The sequence below is a fragment of the Leucopleurus acutus genome (genome assembly GCF_964270905.1).
Source record: "Leucopleurus acutus genome assembly, chromosome: 16".
Lineage (NCBI taxonomy): Eukaryota > Metazoa > Chordata > Mammalia > Artiodactyla > Delphinidae > Leucopleurus > Leucopleurus acutus.
Genome location: NC_139158.1, coordinates 34,854,804 through 34,874,594, shown reverse-complemented (window position 1 = coordinate 34,874,594; position 19,791 = coordinate 34,854,804). Strand labels below are relative to the sequence as shown.

The following is a 19,791-nucleotide window of genomic DNA, read 5'->3' as shown; positions in this document are numbered from 1 at the left end:
TAAGCCACCTTCCGATTATACACTCAAAATAAATTTAAAAATTTCACATTTTCAAACACTTCCATAATTCTGGCCTGCTTTCCCCTTAAATTAAAACTAAACTATGATATCATAGTAAAGAAGCCAGTCTATGAACAATCTCAAGCACCCTCGTCTATGTGTCTCAGACTTCACAGCAACAATAACCTGAGCGGGAGAGAGAGAGTACACACACGCAAGCATAGCCCACAGGTGAGAACAAGGATGAGGTCAGAGATATGTGTTCACCTCTCCATCCGGATTTGGGGAGTACTGTAGTACTTCACAAATAATTTCTATGCTTGTCCCATACCCCCTTAAACCAATGAAAGAGGCTGAGGATTACTGAGATGTTACAGGTCCAAGTCTAAGCTATTCAGAAATCAAGACACCCAAAAAAATGCAAATCAAAAAACAAAACAACCAAAAAAGCCATAAAACAAATAACTAACAATTTCAGTTAATTTCAAGCAACTGATTATCATACAGACATCAACAAAGACTTGCAGGGACTTCCCTCGTGGTGCAGTGGTTAAGAATCCGCCTGCCAATGCAGGGGACACGGGTTCGATCCCTGGTCCGAGAAGATCCCACATGCCACAGAGCAACTAAGCCCGTGCGCCACAACTACTGAGCCTGAGTGCTGCAACTACTGAAGCCTGTGCGCCTAGAGCCTGTGCTCTGCAACAAGAGAAGCCACAGCAATAAGCCCACTTGCCACAACTAGAGAAAGCCCACATGTAGCAATGAAGACCCAATGCAGCCAAAATAAATTTAAAAAAAGTTTTTAAAAAACCCCCAAAAAACAAAGCCTAGCAGAGAAAACAGAATTAGAAGATTTTTGTTTCCAAAACTTGAAAACATTCCCAAATGCTGCATAAGGCTCTCAAGCTGCACTGCCAATACCAATATGGCCAGCCACTTCTTTTCATGCATGACACCTGTTCCTGGGGTCCACTGCCTCAGCCACGAAGGGAGGCACCTGTAGGACAGGAGCTGCTGTTGGCGCTGGGAGGGGAGAACCTGCTCAGAGCTCTCTAGGATAACTACTGTCCAGCTCTGGCAGAGGGACACTGCTGGCTCACTCCAAATACTGGAGCAGTGGCTCTCACTATCTGCTTGGCTCAATTCTCCAACCACTGCATGTGTTGGATGCAGGGAAAGTGGGTCAATCAGGTGCCAGGTGAAAAGAAAAGGGGATGCTCAGATGGTTCCAATCTGCTATGCTTCTAATTATGAGCCACAAACTTTTCTAGAAGTTACTTCATTTATTATTTGAAAAATTTTTTTGGCCACACCTCAAGGCTTGTGGGATTTTAGGTCCCCGACCAGGGATTGAACCCAGGCCCTCGGCAGTGAGAGCAAGGAGTCCTAACCACTGGACCGCCAGGGCATTCCCTCTAGAAGTTACTTTAGCACTCACTCAGACACCTCACAACCAGGCTGTCCCACCTTATATCTAGCTTGATGTAAAAAGTACCTCAGGCCTTGGACATCTTATCACTTAAATCCTTGTTTCCTGACTGCTACAGAAACTCTTGTTTGGGATTTACCCATTGTTTGCCCACGGTATTCTTTGAACTGGTTTGTTTCTGGTGGTTTTTTGAGCACCTGCAAACTAAATGTACTCCCTCTATTCTGCCATTCACGGCCACTGATGAAACTTTTAAACCCTGAGCTCAGTTTCTACCCTGATGAGCAGCCACCTGTTCGAAGTGGGCCATCATGTACCTGAGACTTAATCTTTTGATGTGGTCATGTGGTGGAGTTGGCAAAATTACACTGAAGTTATTTTCCCCTCTGAATTTTTGCGAAATAGAAAAGGACTGTGGGCAATTCCCATGTAGCCACCTAGGCTCAGCTGAATCCAGCTATCTTATATTAAGTCCTTCCCCTCACAGGGGAGGCTGGTTGGGAAGGTCTATTCCTCGCTTCCTTTTTGTGAGGGGGAGCGAAGTCAGGAACGAACTATGTCGCCATCCTGGTGACATCACCCCCGGCCCTCTCTTCCTGGTTCCCTCTTCCAGTGGGAAGTCAACATAATTTGCTAGATGTTTTGGAAGAGGAAGAGAGAAAATCAAGTTTCTAAAAGATTGAAATCACCATTTATCTTAAGGAGCTGCCCTTTTTACTCTTTAATTAAAGTCCCTGCTTAATATAAAAAAATCACATCTCTCTATATTTTCATTAAATAGCATGTCAGTTTTGAAACTGAACATCCCTGACTGAATCCTATGTTCCTCAGGAATACAAGAACAGCCTCACTGGGTCAGAACATGTCCACCGAGGTCAGGGCCCAGTGACCAACGGAGCCCCTAGAACATGCCAGGAGCACACGCCCCTCTCCCTGGCATCAAGCATTAAATGTGAGGTAGAGTCCAGCCTCTGCTGTAGCCACTTACAGCTTTGCTCGTAAAAAGTCATTCTCATCCCTAAAAAGTCCACTTGCATTTCCTGTCTAAACCACGTCTCACATAGTTCTCCTTATATATGTCCTAAACACAGTCACACAACATTTATTCTACTCACGGTGCCCCTTGTCAAACACCTGAGGATTTATGAACAAGTCAGTGTTTATCTCTTTAAGGCCGCTCATTATTTCACCAGTTCTGATGGTGTTCTTTTCTTGGTCTTTGCTTTTTCACATTAAAGAGTCCTCTCTTTCACCTGATTCAGTCCCCTTTCCCGATGTTAACTAGTTCCATCAGATCCCATTAGAATGATAGACTAGACAGCACATAGTACTCCTGGTGAGGCACGATACAGTTTTTACATAAAGGAGGAACGATGTAAAAATAAGAAAAAGAGTAACAAGAACAAAACAAAACCAACCAAACAGAAAAAGGTGGAACAATGTACTGTTTTGTGTTCAATGCCTTTATGGTCAAAACAACAGGCCTGGCTGACATCCTTAGGAATCTCCTACTCTCAGATGCCTTTCTTTTCAAACACAGATCCTCCCCACTCTGCCCTACCATGGGCAGGGTCTGTCTCTCTCTCTCTCACATTTTCCTTACTTAAAGCCACCTGCTTCTAATCAGCTTTTTCTTTTGTAACAGATCTATACCCCGACCTGATGTTTGTTGAACACCTGCTCTTGCCAACCAATATTATGAGTAAGTGATGCTACTTCTTTGTAACTACAAGGTAGGGGGTGTTATCCCCACATGTGGACGAGGACAAAGAGTCTTAGAAAAGTGAAGCAGCCCGAATCACAGAGCAGGCAAAAGTGGTATCTGAATATACATTAGGCTGGTAACAAGCCAGAGCTCTTTCCCCAAAGTAATTCACTGCTACCAAACAATCTGGAGATTTTGCCTTCAGTTAATACAAAGATTCTAAATAAAGTCTGCCTAACACTGATCACTAAGAACCCTTCTCCCTTTAGAGACGTACTGTAGATCCTTAACCTTTGTTTCCTTTCATGAAGGCAACCGCTTAGCCACAAAAAGTTAACATGTTCCCTGATAGCTTAATTTTTAAATGGTTTTTTACAAACACTATCAAGGAGGTTTAGAAGACTAAAGATATTATACCTAGCCACAGCTGTGTATCCACTTGCTTATGAATCTCCTCAAAGAACTTTAGTTAGAAATCACATCATCACCACCACCAACACGTTATTTTTGTTCCAGGAAACTCATCCTTTTCATTGGCTTCAAAGGTTTGCCTGGTTGAGTGCTGGAGTGCTGAGATTCCCTCAGGTCCAATTTCCTGTGTCCTATTTGTAGTATTTTGTATACATAGGGACGACAGTTTATTCTTCTAGCCTTCTAGCATTTAAAAAATTATCATAAAAACACAATAGCTTTCAGGTCTCCTGTAAGCTGATTAACTCCCCACTTTCTATGAGGTCCCATTTGTGTTTCAGATTTGCGTACTTCTTCATTTAGCTAACCAAGCTGGGCCAACCACGTTGCCCCTGTTCTCCCCAAGCACAAGTTCTTTACCTCACGCAGGAAGGCTCTCTCTGTCCACACATCCAACTTAACTCCCAGGGGTTTACAGTAGCCCCACTGCCTGGAATGCCTTTACTATTCTTGCCTGTCCAAATTCTAGACATCCTCCAGAGTTTGACCTAAATCCCATCTCTCCAGCAACCTTCTTTGACCTAGCTGTTCTCTGCTGATCTCTTCTTGTTCTAGAACCCTTTAACAATAATTCTACACATCGCTCATTCTGCACTTAATCCCATCTAAAATGTTTACGTCTTGTCACCTGAGTTTATGTCTTGTCCTGAGTCCCTGGAAGATGGGGACCACAGCATTTGCTTTTCTGGAAGTTCCCTTTGGTGTCCAGCAATGTGGAGTGTGGCTCCACTTGTCTGCATCCAGACAATCTTTGCTGTAAATTCAAGGCATTACCAGAACATTCCCTCTTCCAGATTGTCTCTTGCTCTCACAGCTCTGGGTCAGTGACTCCCTTGAAATATTGCCACCAAAAGGCTGCTGAGTTAGCTTGTGACAAGAACTGGGGCTGGGTATGTCTGTATATGTTTTTGGTGAAGGTAGACATGCCATGCAAACTCTAAACCAGGGTAAGCACTCTGACACATAAGCTTGCCAGTGAAAAATACTGTTGTAAGAGATTTTCCTATGGAATATTATATATCGCTTTCTAGAAATGTATATTTTAAATGTTGGTGTTAGATATATCAGGAAAGTCACAGACATTTTTCAAACCCAAAGCTACGTTTTCCTGTAAGAATCATAAATAGAAACACAACTACTTAAATCAAACCATCTAGCTAGACCCAGGCAATCAACTTGATGGAGTGATGAGAAAGCTAAACAAGTCGCTGGAAACTCAAATACACATTCTTTGCTTCACTGTGACTTCTTATATGGCCTATTGAAGAATCTCAAATTAACAGTCCTGATTTCAACTCTAAAACAGATCTGGTTAAAAAGCTTTACTGTTACAAAAGACCCCGAACAGCCAAAGCAATCCTGAGACAGAAAAATGGAGTTGGAGGAATCAGGCTCCCCGACTTCAAACTATACCACAAAGCTACACTAATCAAGACAGTATGGTACTGGCACAAAAACAGAAACATAGATCAATGGCACAGGATAGAAGGCTCAGAGATAAACCCATGCACATATGGTCACCTAATTTATGACAATGGAGGTGAGAACATACAACAGAGAAAAGACAGCCTCTTCAGTAAGTGGTGCTGGGAAAACTGGACAGCTACATGTAAAAGAATGAAATTAGAACACTACCTAACACCATACACAAAAATAAACTCCAAATGGATTAAAGACCTAAATGTAAGACCAGACACTATAAACCTCTTAAGGATTAATCTCCAAAATATACAAACAGCTCATGGAGCTCAATAACAAAAGAACAATCCAGTTAAAAAATGGGCAGAAGACCTAAATAGACATTTCACCAAGGAAGACATACAGATGGCCAAGAGGCACATGAAAAGATGCTCAACATCACTAATTATTAAAGAAATGCAAATCAAAACTACAATGAGGTATCACCTCACGCTGGTGAGAATGGCTGTTATCAAAAAATCTAGAAACAATAAATGCTGGAAAGGGTGTGGTGAAAAGGGCACCCTCCTGCACTGTTGGTGGGAATGTAAACTGATACAGCCACTATGGAAAACAGTATGGAGGTTCCTTAAAAAACTAAAAATAGCACTATCGTATGACCCAGCAATCCCACTACTGGGCATATACCCTGAGAAAGCCATAATTCAAAAAGAGACATGTACCACAAACGTTCACTGCAGCACTATTTACAATAGCCAGGACACGGAACCAACTTAAATGTCCATCAACAGATGAATGGATAAAGAAGATGTGTCACATATATACAATGTATACAATGGAATATTACTCAGCCATAAAAAGAAACGAAATTGAGTTATTTGTAGTGAGGTGGATGGACCTAGAGTCTGTCATACAGAGTAAAGTAAGTCAGAAAAAGAAAAACAAATACCGTATGCTAACGCATATATATGGAACCAAAAAAAAAAAAAAAAGGTACTGATGAACCTAGTTGCAGGGCAGGAATAAAGAGGCAGACATAGAGAATGGACTTGAGGACATGGGGTGGAAGGGGAAGCTGGGGCAAAGTGAGAGTAGCATCGACATATATACACTATTGAATGTAAAACAGTTGGCTGGTGGGAACCAGCAGCATAGCACAGGGAGATGGGCTCAGTGCTTTCCCATGACCTAGAGGGGTGTGATAGGGAGGATGAGAGGGAGGCTCAAGAGGGAGGGGATACTGGGACATATGTATGCATATGGCTGATTCACTTTGGTGTACAACAGAAACTAACACGTATTGTGAAGCAATTATACTCCAATGAAGATTAAAAAAAAAGGCTTTACCGTTAGAATACTAGATCAAATCATCTAGTTTTACAAGAACAAGACTAAGCAATTACTTTAAGATGAATGAAATTTTAGCTTTCACTGCATACCTCATGCCTGAGCTACGATGATAAAGCCATTAAAAGAGAACCAAACATGGCCCTGATAAAAGGAACTGCCTGTGGGGTTGGGTAAAGAGACGTGAGAACTGATCTCAATGAGGTTATCATATTTGGAAGGTGGCACCCCACTTCCCACCTGACTGACATTGTCACTGGTCCCAGGACAGCTGCCCAGGACAATTTCTGGGAGATAAGAATAGCACCTTTTACTTAGGTATGAAGCCAGAATGATATGCCATTCTTACAAACTACAATGAGACTGAACTAGGATCCATAGAATATTCACAAAGCAGCTTCAACCCAGGGCAACTCCCAAACGTAGGGAAAGTGAAACTGTTGGTGAGCACTACTCACTGATCTTCTGTTCCAAAAAACTTTACAAAGAAGCATTTCTTCCCACGCGGTTTCTTTAAGTCCTTGGGTGGGTTAACAATCTAGGGGATGAAAGGGAAGAAAAAGGCTTTTTTCCACAGGTATAAGTTGGTAAGAAAAAAAATAAAACAAAAGAAGTACATCTTAAAAAACAAAACCAAACACAGGGCCTAGTTTCTGTCCAAATCTGTCACTTTTCTACTGAGATATGTGGAAATGTGCAAATATGCCAGGAGTTCCCTACATCTACTATGATCTACAGTGTTCAGCAGATACAATATACCTTTCACTAAAATGACCCTGTTTTTTTTGTGTGTGTGTGGGGTACGCAGGCCTCTCACTGTTGTGGCCTCTCCCATTGCGGAGCACAGGCTCCGGACGCACAGGCTCAGCGGCCATGGCTCACGGGCCCAGCCGCTCTGTGGCATGTGGGATCTTCCCGGATCGGGGCACGAACCCGTGTCCCCTGCATCGGCAGGCGGACTCTCAACCACTGCGCCACCAGGGAAGCCCGGCCCTGTTTTAAAAGCAGTTAAAACTAAGGCCAACGTCATTACCCCCTGCAATGTGAGCCTGTCATCACTGAAGAAATATAGAGAATACTTTTAAAAATACTTCTGTGCAGGAAGAGTTGAGACAGGTAACAGCGACAATGAAGAACAACTGAGGCACTGAAAATGCCATATTGCAAAGAGACAGTCTAAAGACATTTCCTGGGCTCCTAGCAAGAATATAAAAACAGAACATTTGGAAAGCTATGAGGGATCGCCTCATGCAAAATGTGGAATGCCAACTTCTGCAAAGATGCACTGGAGTAGCACATATGGTAAAATGGAAAAAAGATTTAAACTTAGTTGGGACAAAAATACTTTGACTTTTCACTAACCTACATTTAGATTTTTCTTCCTGGAAAATTTATTTGCTTCTCCTTTTGTTAGATTTAAGTGCAAAGCTAAATTCAAGTTAGAATGGATTTTCAGGATTAAAAGACTTTATCACAAACCACCTCTGATTCAAAAAATAATAACTTACTACAGATTAAAGGATCTGGTTTATATTATACTGCCGTTTCTAAATAAACTGATACTAAAGAGAAAAAAATTCCGAGTGTTATTTAAATAAGCCCAGTTTAACTCAATGCTAGAAACTGAGGGGGAATACATCTTACATTCTCCCCTTCCTCAAACCCAACTTTAGACGTCTTAGTAGCAAGACACTCACCTTTCCCGGCCAAGGAGGATACCGGCCAAGTTTCCCCCTAGAGAAAACAAAGAGAGTCAGCATTTGCCCTGGAAAAGCCAGTCCATCTTCAACTCACTCAACATGCAATTTATTTCCCTAAATCTCCACTTCCACCCTCAAGTGCCAGAAGAAAAGCTGGCAACCCGGAGTTCTTAACGTGACTTCCACAGCTGGGCCCAAGAGGCCCAAGTCCCTCAGAAGTGCAATGCAAAATTGTAGACTTATGTGCATAGGTATGGGCATTCTGCTGGTGAGAAGAAACACAAAAAAACAAAACCACCAAGAGTCGTTTGTCTAGAGCCTCTCCGTGACGTGACGGGGGTGGGGGGCAGTTCGTTCTGTAAACACAGACTTCCCCTTACAAAGTCTGGTTTAATTCACCAGCCCGGCTTTGACAAATGCTTATGGAAGCCCTTCCTCTGGGTCGAGAAACGAGCTACGCAGCTCGAGGGAGGCGGCGACAGTCAGTCTCGGTTCGGGCGGTTGTCTGGGACACAGAAGCAGACCACGAGAGGCACCCAAGAAGGTACTGGTCACTGCCAACCCTTCGGTTGTAAAGGAAAAGTCCCCCTTCCATTTCTTCACAGGGCAGCGCCAGCAGTCCGGTTTCGACACCCCCGGCTGAGCCGCCGGCACAGGTCAGTTTCATCGCAACGCAGGTTTCGACGGGCTTGCCCAGACGAGATGGCCCCGCGGGCTCTCCGGCTTTCCTCCTTTCCCGGGAGCCCCAGCCAGACCCCGAGGCGAGGACCGGGCGTCCCCCGGAGCCGCGCGGCGCCGGGCATTCCCCGCCGCCAGCGTCCGGGTCCGGAACGCAGCCCTACCCCGGCAGCCTTGGGGCTCAGAGCCGGGCCCGCTGCGGCCACCCTCAGGTTCAGTCCCCCGGGGCCAGGCTGCCCCTTCCGCCCGGCTTCGTTCCCAGCGCCGGCATCTGCCTCGCCCTCTCTCCACGACCTGGAGCGCATAGAAAAGCAGCCTCGAGGCGGGCCGTGCACCTCACGCCTAGGGAAGCAGCTCCCCGCGAACCTCGCTTGGCCCTGGCAGCCCGGACTCACCACACCAAATCGCCGAGCCGCAGACTCACAGCCGCCATCTTACCACCCAACCACCGCCGACGCACGGGCCGTCGGGAACATCAGGTCGCCCCGGTGCCGCCCATTGGAGTGAGCCCGGTCACATGACGGGGGACGGCCGTAACCGGCCACGCCGCTGCCTTGACGTTACCGCGCCCGTAGGGGCTTATTGGTCGGTCTAGCAGCACGTGACCCGGGAGCAGCGGTCTCCGCGCGCCGGATCCCGGAGACTCCCGGCTCCTTCCCCCTCCCTCCGGCTTGTGACAACGAAGCGCCGCGGTCTGAGGCGGCGGCGACGGTGCGGCCGGCCAAACGAGATAGGGAGCCGGCCCTGCGGGCACCCCGCCCCCGGGCCCTGGCCTCCAGCCCTCTCCCCCTCGGCGCTTCCGTTACGGCCGTTACTCCCTCGCCGGCCCCCGGGCGGGCCGTGTTGCCGCGCCGGCAGCTGCCCTGACGGACTTCAACGCGGCCTGGAAGACAGCCTCCGCCCGCGTCCGGGGCCCCGCACCTGGCGGGCTCTGCGTGGTCGCCCCCGGGCGGCGGAGCGCGCTTTCTAAAGGCCGGCGTCGGGGGAGTCGCTCCCAGCCTGCGTCCGCGCCGCAAGTTCTCCAGGGGCGAAGTGCTGCCCGCCCCGAGGTTCCGAGTTGCCTGGCCGGCGTGGAGCCGGCGTCTCTCCGCTTCCTCTTGGGTCGGCGCGGCGGCACGGCCGGCGAAGCTCCCCCCGGGCGCGCGGGGACCTGACCATGGGCCGCGGCGCAGGGCGGCCGCCCGCCGGGAGGCATGGCTCGGGGGCCGGCCGCTAGCGGCGCCGCAGACCGGGCTCCCGGGCCGGCATGAGGACGGCCGCGGGGGGACGAGTGCGGCCCGTGGGGGTGTAGCCTACGTTGCGCCGGTGACAAAGGTGCGTGTGTTTGTCGGGACCGGGCTCTCACGTAAGCCTTGTTGTAGTTTGACACTTTTAGGGAAGTTGGGAGCAGGCAGTTGTGACAGCAGGAAGGCAGATGCTAGGCGTAGTTTCAGTACGTTAAAACTAAACCATTGAATGGGGAACTGTGAACAGCAGTTCAACACAGCGTCTGCCTGAACGTCAACATCCTAGGGAGAAAATAAAAAAAATTTAAAGGTCCCAATCCCAGTTCCAGAACCCAAACAGTTAAGTCAGGTGTTGACTTAACTTAGAACCGGACTTTTCTTGAGTCACCGCCTGCTTGAAAAGGTGGCAGGTCCACACGCCGTTTCCTATGGGCGTTTTGTTATACGGGGACTGGTTGTAAGCGGGTTTTTAGCGAACTGGCTTGTCCGCAGTCTGGTTTCTCTTTGGAGTTCGGTTTCCCTGAAGTACCGTCAGCTGTTTTCAGGAACTGTCATTTACTGTTAACTATTTTGTGTTTTTTTAAAGACGAGTTGATCATTTAAAGCGTATTTAAGTTTCCAGGATATACCTTAATAAAATTCAACACACTCTCTTAGTTTAAAAATTATTAAATTTTGAGGAAGGATACTTGAATGACCTCATAAAATACATGAATCTTAAATCAACTTCACACTGGATCTAGAGACATTTCCGTTAAGAGTCAGGAACATGGTAAAGAATATATTGTCTGATATCCTGGCAGTTCTAGCCAATGCAATAAGACATGAAACAAAAATAAAACATAATTTTTCAGAAAGGAGAAGACAAAATTCTCATTTTTGTGGATGATGGGACGGCCTGTTTTTAAAAACAAAGTTAAGGGAAAACCATTAAAATAAATAAGAGTTCCTTGAACAGACTAATTACAAAATCAGCATAAAATTCAGTTTTTCTACATTTCACCAATAATCATTTTGAATATATGATTAAGAGGATATGTAACAACAACAAAAAGTACTATTCCTGGGAATAATCTGAGATGGAAAAGGAGGCTAGTATTTCTTGGATAACATCAGTTGAAGGTTTTTAAGAGGGATGCTTTTGTTTGTAGAATACTGTACTTTTATTTAGAATTAATGGGGACTTCCCTGGTGGTGCAGCGGTTAAGAATCTGCCTGCCAATGCAGGGCACATGGGTTCGAGCCCTGGTCCAGGAAGATCCCACATGCCGCGGAGCAACTAAGCCCGTGTGCCACAACTACTAAGCCTGCACTCTAGAGCCTGTGAGCCACAACTACTGAAGCCTGTACACCGCAATTACTGAAGCCTGCACGCCTAGTCCTGTGCTCTGCAACAAAGAGAAGCCACCGTAATGAGAAGCCCGTGCACCGCAATGAAGAGTAGCCCCCACTTGCTGCAACTAGGGAAAGCCTGCACACAGCAACGAAGACCCAACGCAGCCAACAATAAATAAATAAATATTTAGAATTAATGGTCAACTCATTAAAATCGAGTATTTAAATGCTTAGCTTTTTTAAAGCTTTTTAAGCTTTGTCGACAAATCTTTTATTTGTAAATCTAAGAATGTTTACATAAAAATAAATGTTTGATTTTTGACAAACTTTCAATTAAGGCAACAGTTTAATAGATTAAATTCCCGTAAACAATGAGCTCTTTTTTACGAAATTAAATTCCCTTAAATGTTTTACACAGCATTTAAAGCTTTATATGCTTGTTCTCTCAAATACTTCAAAATTCTAAAACAGTGAACTTGTAAATCTAGAAGTTAAATCTTTCCAAGGACTTAACTCTTTTAAGTCTAATAAACGTGTAAATGTAAGTCAGGTCTTTTAAAAGCACACTTTCAAATTTAGTTATATTACCTTAAGCATTTCAAATTAAAATTGTAAGTCTAACATCATTCATTAAAATGTCTGATTCTCTTAAATGTTTGAAATGACTTAGTAACAAGCAACAGCGATTATCACGATGACTGTAAAACTTAAATGAAAATCTAAGTGTTAATATGCTGTAGGTTTGATTTACTTTATTTTCTAGTCTTATTTCTGTATTTTCGCAGGCCTGCAAAGTCACTTACACAACCAAGAGATGAATTTTTACCGTCTGGGTTGATTGAAGTTACACTATCTAAAATTTGGGATGAGATAAGGTTACATTTTTAAATTACTGCCTAGTCAAGGGCAGGGACCTAGTTCCCACTTCTAAGATGACCTTTCTGCATCCCATCAGTTAACATGCAGATTCTCTTCTTACAGTGAGAGTTTGCCGGCATTTATGAGTAGGGGACCTTTATGCCTTCACATTCACCTTCACTTTGCCTGCTTTTATGAGTGGGGGGACCTTTATGAAATCCCTTTCAGCTGGGATTTATTTCCACAATTCAGAGAATCACGACTGTTGTGGGGGCCTTGAAAGTTTCTTTTAGGGGAATTTCTTTTGACATCTTAGTGCATGATGGTCTTTTGCATCACCAACCTGTTTTGCTGCCAGTTGCTTTGTTTTCTATTTCAAATTATTTTAACTGTTCATTTTTAGATATTTTACTCCCTTACCTGGTCTTATAGATCACAATTTTATGGTCATGATAGAAGAAGTGAATATTGCATGTATACAGATACACATGATGTATATGGATATGTAAGATATATATAAATCTTCCTGAACTAATTCACATTTATGATTCATTTACATTCAAAATGCAGTGAGCTTTTTGGGGAACTTATCAAAGTGATTTTTAAATTGATCTGAAATAATTAATAGGCTAGAATAGCCAAGTATTACTTTTAAAAGAATAATAAAAATGAATCTTTAAGTTGTTGAAATATACCATCGAATTTTTCAAATCAGTGCTGTACTGGTTCAGGAATCTAGATACTAGATGGATATAACAGGATGCATTTCAGAAATAGACCTTAAGATATTAAAGACATATGATATATGCCAAATCAGCAGGGAAAAGAGGAATTATTTGGTGATCGATGCTGGGGAGAAACCAGGTTAGGGCCTCACCTCTCACCTTATAGTAAATTCAACTTGGATTAAAGAGTTCAATGTGAAAAATACATCTATAAAACAAGAATGGGTAAATTCTTCTACAGGTATTATTTGGTTGGAGGAGGACATTATAGGCATAAAAGAAATGGAAGAAGCCATAAGGGAAAAGAGCCTAGTTTTAACTGCATAAAAAGCTAAAATTTCTTTCAACATACCTCACTCTATGCAAAGTTAAACAGTAAATAGCAAAGCAGGAGAAAGTATGAGAGCTATGACAGGCATTACGTATTTATTATTTATATATCTATAACAAGTCAAAAGCCCTTACAAATCAATAAAAAAGCTGCGATTTTTTTCAACCATTCCCTTAATGCTGGATACTCAGGTTGCTTCTGTCATTTTTCATATACAAACAAGGCTACAATGAATATTCTTATTTATTGGTGTGGTAGAATGTGGGTTTTAAAAGGTAGGACACAAAATTACACATAAAGCACACACACAATATATAGTGTGATTTACATGTTTATATTCTGTAAATCCTTGGAATTCTGTAGTTCACAATATACTTTGATCATTTCCAAGCAACTTTGAAGGTCTTTGGCCTGTGATAATTTGTCACTTTGCTGAGGCCCAAGTTTGGGTGGTGAGAGGCTGGTGTTCAGAAGTGAGCCTAGCCACACTGCTTCTGAGACAGTGGTCTTACTTATCCTGGGGTAGGCAGCACTTCTCTGAACTGATAAAAACTGTCATTGTGAAGAATGGCCCTACATGAAAGTAAACTGCTGGTGATGAAAATAAAGAGGTTTTAAGACAGAGGTTATTCTCAGCCAGAAGTAAAAAAAAATGTATTGGATAAATTAAATGAAAACCAATTTTGTCTAGGATTCTTTGCAATTCTGAGGATTCTTTAAGGCTCTATCAGCATGGGTTCTCTAGTGTCAAGAATCTAGTGAATATGCATAGAAAAAAAAAGACTGGAAGGAAGTATGCTAAACAGTGATTATCTCTGAATGATAGGATTTGGGGTGCTTTTCATATCTATATGAAATTTTTTATATTTAAAATAAATAGTATTTAAGAAGAAAAAAGCAGCAAATGGTAGTTAAGATAAATTTAACAGTCATTCTTCTTGACAGTGAAATTTTTTTTTTAAACTTAAATCTGTATAACTGAACAAGAAAAATCACCATTTTTATCATCTCGGTTTGACCTGGCTCTTCTTTTCAATGTTAACAGAAGCCATGCAGTGACACCTGTTAAGACTTGTTGGTAGCCATGTCGGAGCCCCACAGGGTCCAGTTCACCTCTCTCCCAGGTTCTTTGAATCCTGCATTTTTGAAGAAATCCCGGAAAGAGGAGGTTGGGGGAGCAGAACAGCATCAGGACTCTGAGCCCGCTGCAGCAGCTGTTCGGATCACACTTACCCTCTTTGAGCCAGATCACAAGCGCTGCCCAGAGTTCTTCTACCCAGAGCTGGTGAAGAACTTACGAGGGAAGGTGAAAGGACCTCAGCCTGCAGACAAGGTATACCCCAGTGACCCCAGCTCACTCTGCAAATCTAATGCTCTGGGCAGCGTGTGTGGATGGGGCTTCCAGAGGGTGGAAGCAGCACTAGAGAGGCTTTGGGCTCCCCCACAAAGCAAGCACAAGGTCTGCTGGTTTTTCCTCTGGTAGGAACGGATAGAATTCTTTCTAGAACCATTCTCCTGATTTATGCTAGAGAAAATGTATGGCACATCCAAGGCTAATTTGAATTATGGCTAACTAATATGAATAAATAACCAGATTTTTTCATACCAAGTCTATAAATGTTACATGTAAGTGTGACCAGTCCCTGGCTTTTCCAGTGCTGGAATTTCATGCTAGACATTTCTCTTTTCCAAGGGAATCTCACTGTGCCTAATATTAGGGCAAGCAAAAGACACAGCCTGCTTATCTCTTTTGAAAAGTAATATTCTGAATAGTTTCTTTACCTGGATGGATAGAAACCTATTTTTGTGGGTTTTGTTTTTGTTGGGATTTCTTATCCCCCACTCCCCTGGAATTGGGCAGCCTTTAGGGCTTTTGAGAATCAGTTTGATTTTTAAATAATTAATTAATTAGTTAATTTATTTATTTATTTTTGGCTGAGCTGGGGCTTTGTTGCTGCGCACGGGCTTTTGCTAGTTGCAGCGAGTGGGGGCTACTCTTCGTTGCGGTGCGCGGGCTTCTCATTGCGGTGGCTTCTCTTGTTGCGGAGCACGGGCTCTAGGCATGCGGACTTCAGTAGCTGAGGCTCTCGGGCTCTAGAGTTCAGGCTCAGTAGTTGTGGCGCACGGGATTAGTTGCTCCGCAGCATGTGGGATCTTCCTGGACCAGGGCTTGAGCCTGTGTTCCCTGCATTGGCAGACGGATTCCCAACCACTGCGCCACCAGGGAAGTCCCAGTTTGATTTCTTAAATGTTTTTTAAACGATCTGTTTATTTTCTTGGCAGACTTGTTTTACTTTTTTAGTATGGAATGTTTCAAACATGTACAGTGTAGAGAGAATAGTATAATAACCCCCATGTACCCATTACCCAGCTTCAGTTATTACTGATACTTTGGCAATTCGTTAACATTGTAAAAATTTTTTATAAACTTTTTAACTGAATTATGTACATGAGAAAAGTGCATATATGATAAACATACAGTTTGATGGATTTTCACAAACACCCATGTAATCTGCACCTGGATTACAAAATATAACATTTTCCAGGACACTAGAAACCCTCCTTCTGCCCTCCCAAAATACTGCCTCAGCCCTCAAGGGTAACAACTGTTCTCATTTCTAACAGCTGAGATCAGTTTTGCATGTTTTTGTATTTCATATAAATGGAATCATACAGTTTGAGTAGGAGCTAGGTCAAGAGCATTTATTTATAAGCACCTACTGTATACCTGTGTGCTAGGCTGGCCTCTGAGGGAAAGGTGAGTAGGGTCCTGCATTTGCAGCATTTGGATCTCTAGAGTGGCTCTCAGTGAAATGGGGATTAGGGTAGTACCTGGCTCACAGTGTGTCTGCGGGGTGGGGGTGGTGTGGTGTGTGTGGATGAGATCATGCAGTTGCATGATTTCTAGCAGATTGCCTCAGAGCCAGTGCTCCAGCAGTCTAATCCATGGTTGTGCTGTTTGGGGTGAGTGCCTTTGGTTAGGATTATCCACTTTTCTTTACTCAGATAAAAATGTGTTTCCTTGGTAAAGATCTGATTGGCTGAATGGAAGCCAATTCAGTCTGTGCCAGGGGTCAGCCTGTTGTATGAGGGCCAGTGGTCAGGATGAGAAAAAGTAATTTCAAATCCATTCATGAACTCTTTTCCAAAGTAGGAACAGGATTTTCTTCCTTGAGAGGAATAAAAAGTAGCAGGGATTGGTTAAGGTATTTATTTACGGGCTCAAACCAAATTAGTAGGTCAACTGAAATTAGAACTCCAGTGCTCTGATTTCACCTTTTTGGGGGTTCAGATGCCCTCCTCAATTGCAGAAAAATGCATGGGGCTTACACAGAGAACTTTGGATCCAATTTCAGGGGATTCACTCCTGGCCTTCAGATTCAGAACTCCTGAATTACAGTGTCTACTCTGCAGTGTTTAAAGCACAATGTAATCTGACACATTCATGTATTAACTCACTTAGCATGTATATCTTAGAATGTGAAGGCACTGTGCTGGATGCTGAGGACTATGTAAATGTGGGAAAGTTGCTGTCCCAGCCTCACAGGAACTTTGCGCTCTTGTAGATGTTTTAGGAGAATTACACCAGCACAGGTAGCAGAAGTCACAATGTGGTAATGGTTTAAGTCTGGTACAAATACAGGCCCTGGAGGGCTTAGACAGAGAGGAGCTTACATTCCAGATGCTTTGTTGAGACAGAGCTGGACCTTCATGCATTCAGGAAATAGTGGATGACTGCTGTTTGCAGGGCATTAAGGAGTATGCATTAAATCCAGCACTGCTCCAGGTGGGTAGGTTTTCTTAAAAATTATTTGAACCACTTAGGTTACATATGATCAGTGTAGAAAAATTAGAAGATACAGACAAGCGGTTTTAAAGACCACCCATTTATGATACGTACATGTTCTGTAATGTCCCATTGTACGTGTGTGTCCTAAATCATTTAACTGATCCTTTATGGGTAAGTGGAGTTTCAGTAGGCAGAGATGGGAGGGTGAGATGGGAGAATTTTGTTTTCAAACAAGCATCTGATCTTTAGTGCTTTTGGACTCCAAAGTCTTAAGTGTATTTGGTACAGGAGTTTTTTATTAAAATTAAGATCCTTACCATGGAAGCTTAAGGTCCAACTCTGAAAAATTTTCTCAAGAAAAATGTAAGAGTAAGTTTATGGAATATAAATAAACTTTGGAAAACCGCATGAAAGTATCTGGAGGGAGTATTAAGATTGGGAGGGAAGGGAGATTATTGATCCTTCAAGATAAGCTTCCAAGGAAAGGTAATGCCATGAACTTGGGTTTGACTCTTCGTAGCTCTGAGAGAAGTGCAAGTTCATACCACTCTTCTAACCAATAAGGCTGAATAGCTGTCAAGAGCTTGTCCTATGCTCAGTGGGTTCTTAACCTTTTTGAGCCATTGACTTCTTTGGAAGTCTGGTGAAGCCTATGGACCCCTTCTTAGAATAATGTTTTTAAATGCATAAAATAATTTTTAGGATTACAAAGGAAATCAGTTATATTGGAACACAGTTCTACATGGGTTGAGCATCCCCTGACTAAAGTCCCTTTGCCATATTTGGAGCCCTGCAGGACCTAGTGCTGCGTGCAATGGGCGATTGTAGGCATTTAGTCAAGTTCTCTTGAATCTCGTGAATGGAAATTTCACTTTCTTAAACAGCTAAGGTAAACACTTATGGGAAGGTAACATGTATTCTACCTTGTCTTTTCTGAAAAACAGTTGTTTTTATTATGCAGTTTATAGGTGTTGAGTCAGTGCAGGCACTAGGAATAGCATTGTGGGAATTTTTTTGTGACTCCTATTTTTGTGGAATGGTCTCTTTACAGAAGAAAGATCTCTCGGATCCTTTCAATGATGAAGAAAAGGAAAGGCATAAAGTGGAGGCCCTTGCCCGGAAATTTGAAGAAAAATATGTAAGATTTCTCTATTGGACAACAAAAACAACCTTGTTGGATGGGAGAGGTTTTCAGACATTTCCATATTCCTTTAGTGGTTTATCATCTAATCAACACTGATGTGGAAACAAGTGTAGACCTTGGAGAGAACAGAATGAAGTTATTAAACAAATGCATTAAGATAAGAAAACATACGGCAGGAACTCGTGTGGAGCTAAACGGATGAATAAGAAGGGGCTTTTACCCTTAGAATTTATCCTGAGAATAAACGTTTTGGTGCAAAGCATATGACGCCATTTAGTTCTTTCTTCTGTCTTAGGCCACTCTATGCATTTACAAATCTGTCCTATTTTGTAAGGTCTTCAGGGAATGAGGTTTTGGAGTGTGTGTGTATGAGACTGTTCCAGTGCTTTATAACCTTTAGTCATTAGCTGATGGGGTTCAAGGCAACAATTAATTCTGTGTATTAAAAAAAACCCTGTGACCCTAGACCTAGAAATTTGTTAAAAGGGTAGATCTCATGTTATGTGTTCTTACCACAAGTACAAAAAAGCATGTGATCAATTTTAAATTTTAGGGTGGAAAGAAACGTAGAAAAGACCGAATACAGGACTTGATTGATATGGGTTATGGTTATGATGAATCTGATTCCTTCATCGATAACTCTGAGGCGGTAAGTACTTAATGAAACCTCTGAGACTACCAGAACCACTGCACCCTAGCATCTACCGACGGCGCCTGGAGGCTGGGGGTGGAGTCAGAGTGGATGTACCCTTAGCACGAGGAAAGAGCTGCACTGAAGGGAGAGGAAGTGACACCTTGATCTGGGCCTTGGTTTCCTTTATGAAAATGGTGATCAGAGATGTCCAAAACACCTTCTAACTTGGACATTGGTGATTGACCAGAAACATTTCTTAGCATGCTGTCTGAAATGTGACAGAGAAACATAGTCACATCTGCTCTGTCAAGACGCGCTCTGCACCTTTGGACTGTAGTACAGAACTTGGAGCTGACCGTTTGTTTTCCCCCCTTCAGTATGATGAGCTTGTTCCTGCTTCTTTGACTACAAAGTATGGAGGATTTTACATTAACTCGGGAACGCTGCAGTTTAGACAAGCATCAGAATCTGAAGATGACTTCATTAAAGAAAAGAAGAAAAAATCTCCAAAGGTTAGAACGTTGCTCGCTTTTGGATTTCAGAAGTGCTTTTTTACATGACCTTATGAGATCAGTAGGTGACTTGCCAGAATACGTGCTGGTTTAGGATGACTCAGGACATTGGCGGAAAGGCACCAGCTGTGCCGAGGTTGGCGGTTCCCTTCTCACATGTGTGCTGTGGCGAGGTGCTGTGAACCTGGAGGTCTCGGTCATTGTATCCATGCCTGTGTCCTTGCAGGCTCGGCAGGGATTCATTCGTCGAGGTGGTCCCAGGGCGGGGACGAGGGCAGTGAAGGGTGTGGAGTGAGGGGAGTTTGCACCAGCTTGCTGTGTCTCTTCTGTGGACATGTAGAGGACTTCAGTTCCCAGGGCTGTCACCCCAACGAGAACAAGTCAGCCCTATGATAAATTTATTTTGAAAGCTATCTACCATTGCCTGTGTGTTTAAAATGCAAGGTAGGCCCACACATAGCTCATTTTAAACCAGAAGCTGTTC

General features: G+C 43.4%; 2 protein-coding genes across 6 annotated transcripts in view; one reads left to right on the top strand and one right to left on the bottom strand.

The window, feature by feature from the left end:
* Positions 1 to 9,223, bottom strand: part of GLYR1 (glyoxylate reductase 1 homolog) — a 36,327-nt gene extending 27,104 nt beyond the window's left edge. For 3 of the 4 annotated variants that reach the window (XM_082857405.1, XM_082857406.1, XM_082857407.1), the window contains exons 1-3: positions 9,148 to 9,199; positions 8,072 to 8,108; positions 6,833 to 6,912 (exon numbers count right to left, since the gene is read on the bottom strand). In XM_082857405.1, coding sequence (XP_082713531.1) covers positions 6,833 to 6,912; positions 8,072 to 8,108; positions 9,148 to 9,185 — 155 coding nt within the window. In that variant the 5' untranslated portion in view covers positions 9,186 to 9,199. Of the gene's footprint in view, positions 1 to 6,832; positions 6,913 to 8,071; positions 8,109 to 9,147 lie in introns of all 4 variants that reach the window. The other variant, XM_082857404.1, reaches the window with a different exon arrangement.
* Positions 9,224 to 9,474: 251 nt separating this feature from the next.
* Positions 9,475 to 19,791, top strand: part of UBN1 (ubinuclein 1) — a gene marked incomplete at its 3' end in the record, with an annotated part of 36,751 nt that continues 26,434 nt past the window's right edge. For both annotated transcript variants that reach the window (XM_082857538.1, XM_082857537.1), the window contains exons 1-5: positions 9,475 to 10,066; positions 14,273 to 14,560; positions 18,069 to 18,155; positions 18,715 to 18,810; positions 19,173 to 19,307. In XM_082857538.1, the coding sequence (XP_082713664.1) occupies positions 14,312 to 14,560; positions 18,069 to 18,155; positions 18,715 to 18,810; positions 19,173 to 19,307 (567 nt within the window). In that variant the 5' untranslated portion in view covers positions 9,475 to 10,066; positions 14,273 to 14,311. The remainder of the gene's footprint in view (positions 10,067 to 14,272; positions 14,561 to 18,068; positions 18,156 to 18,714; positions 18,811 to 19,172; positions 19,308 to 19,791) is intronic.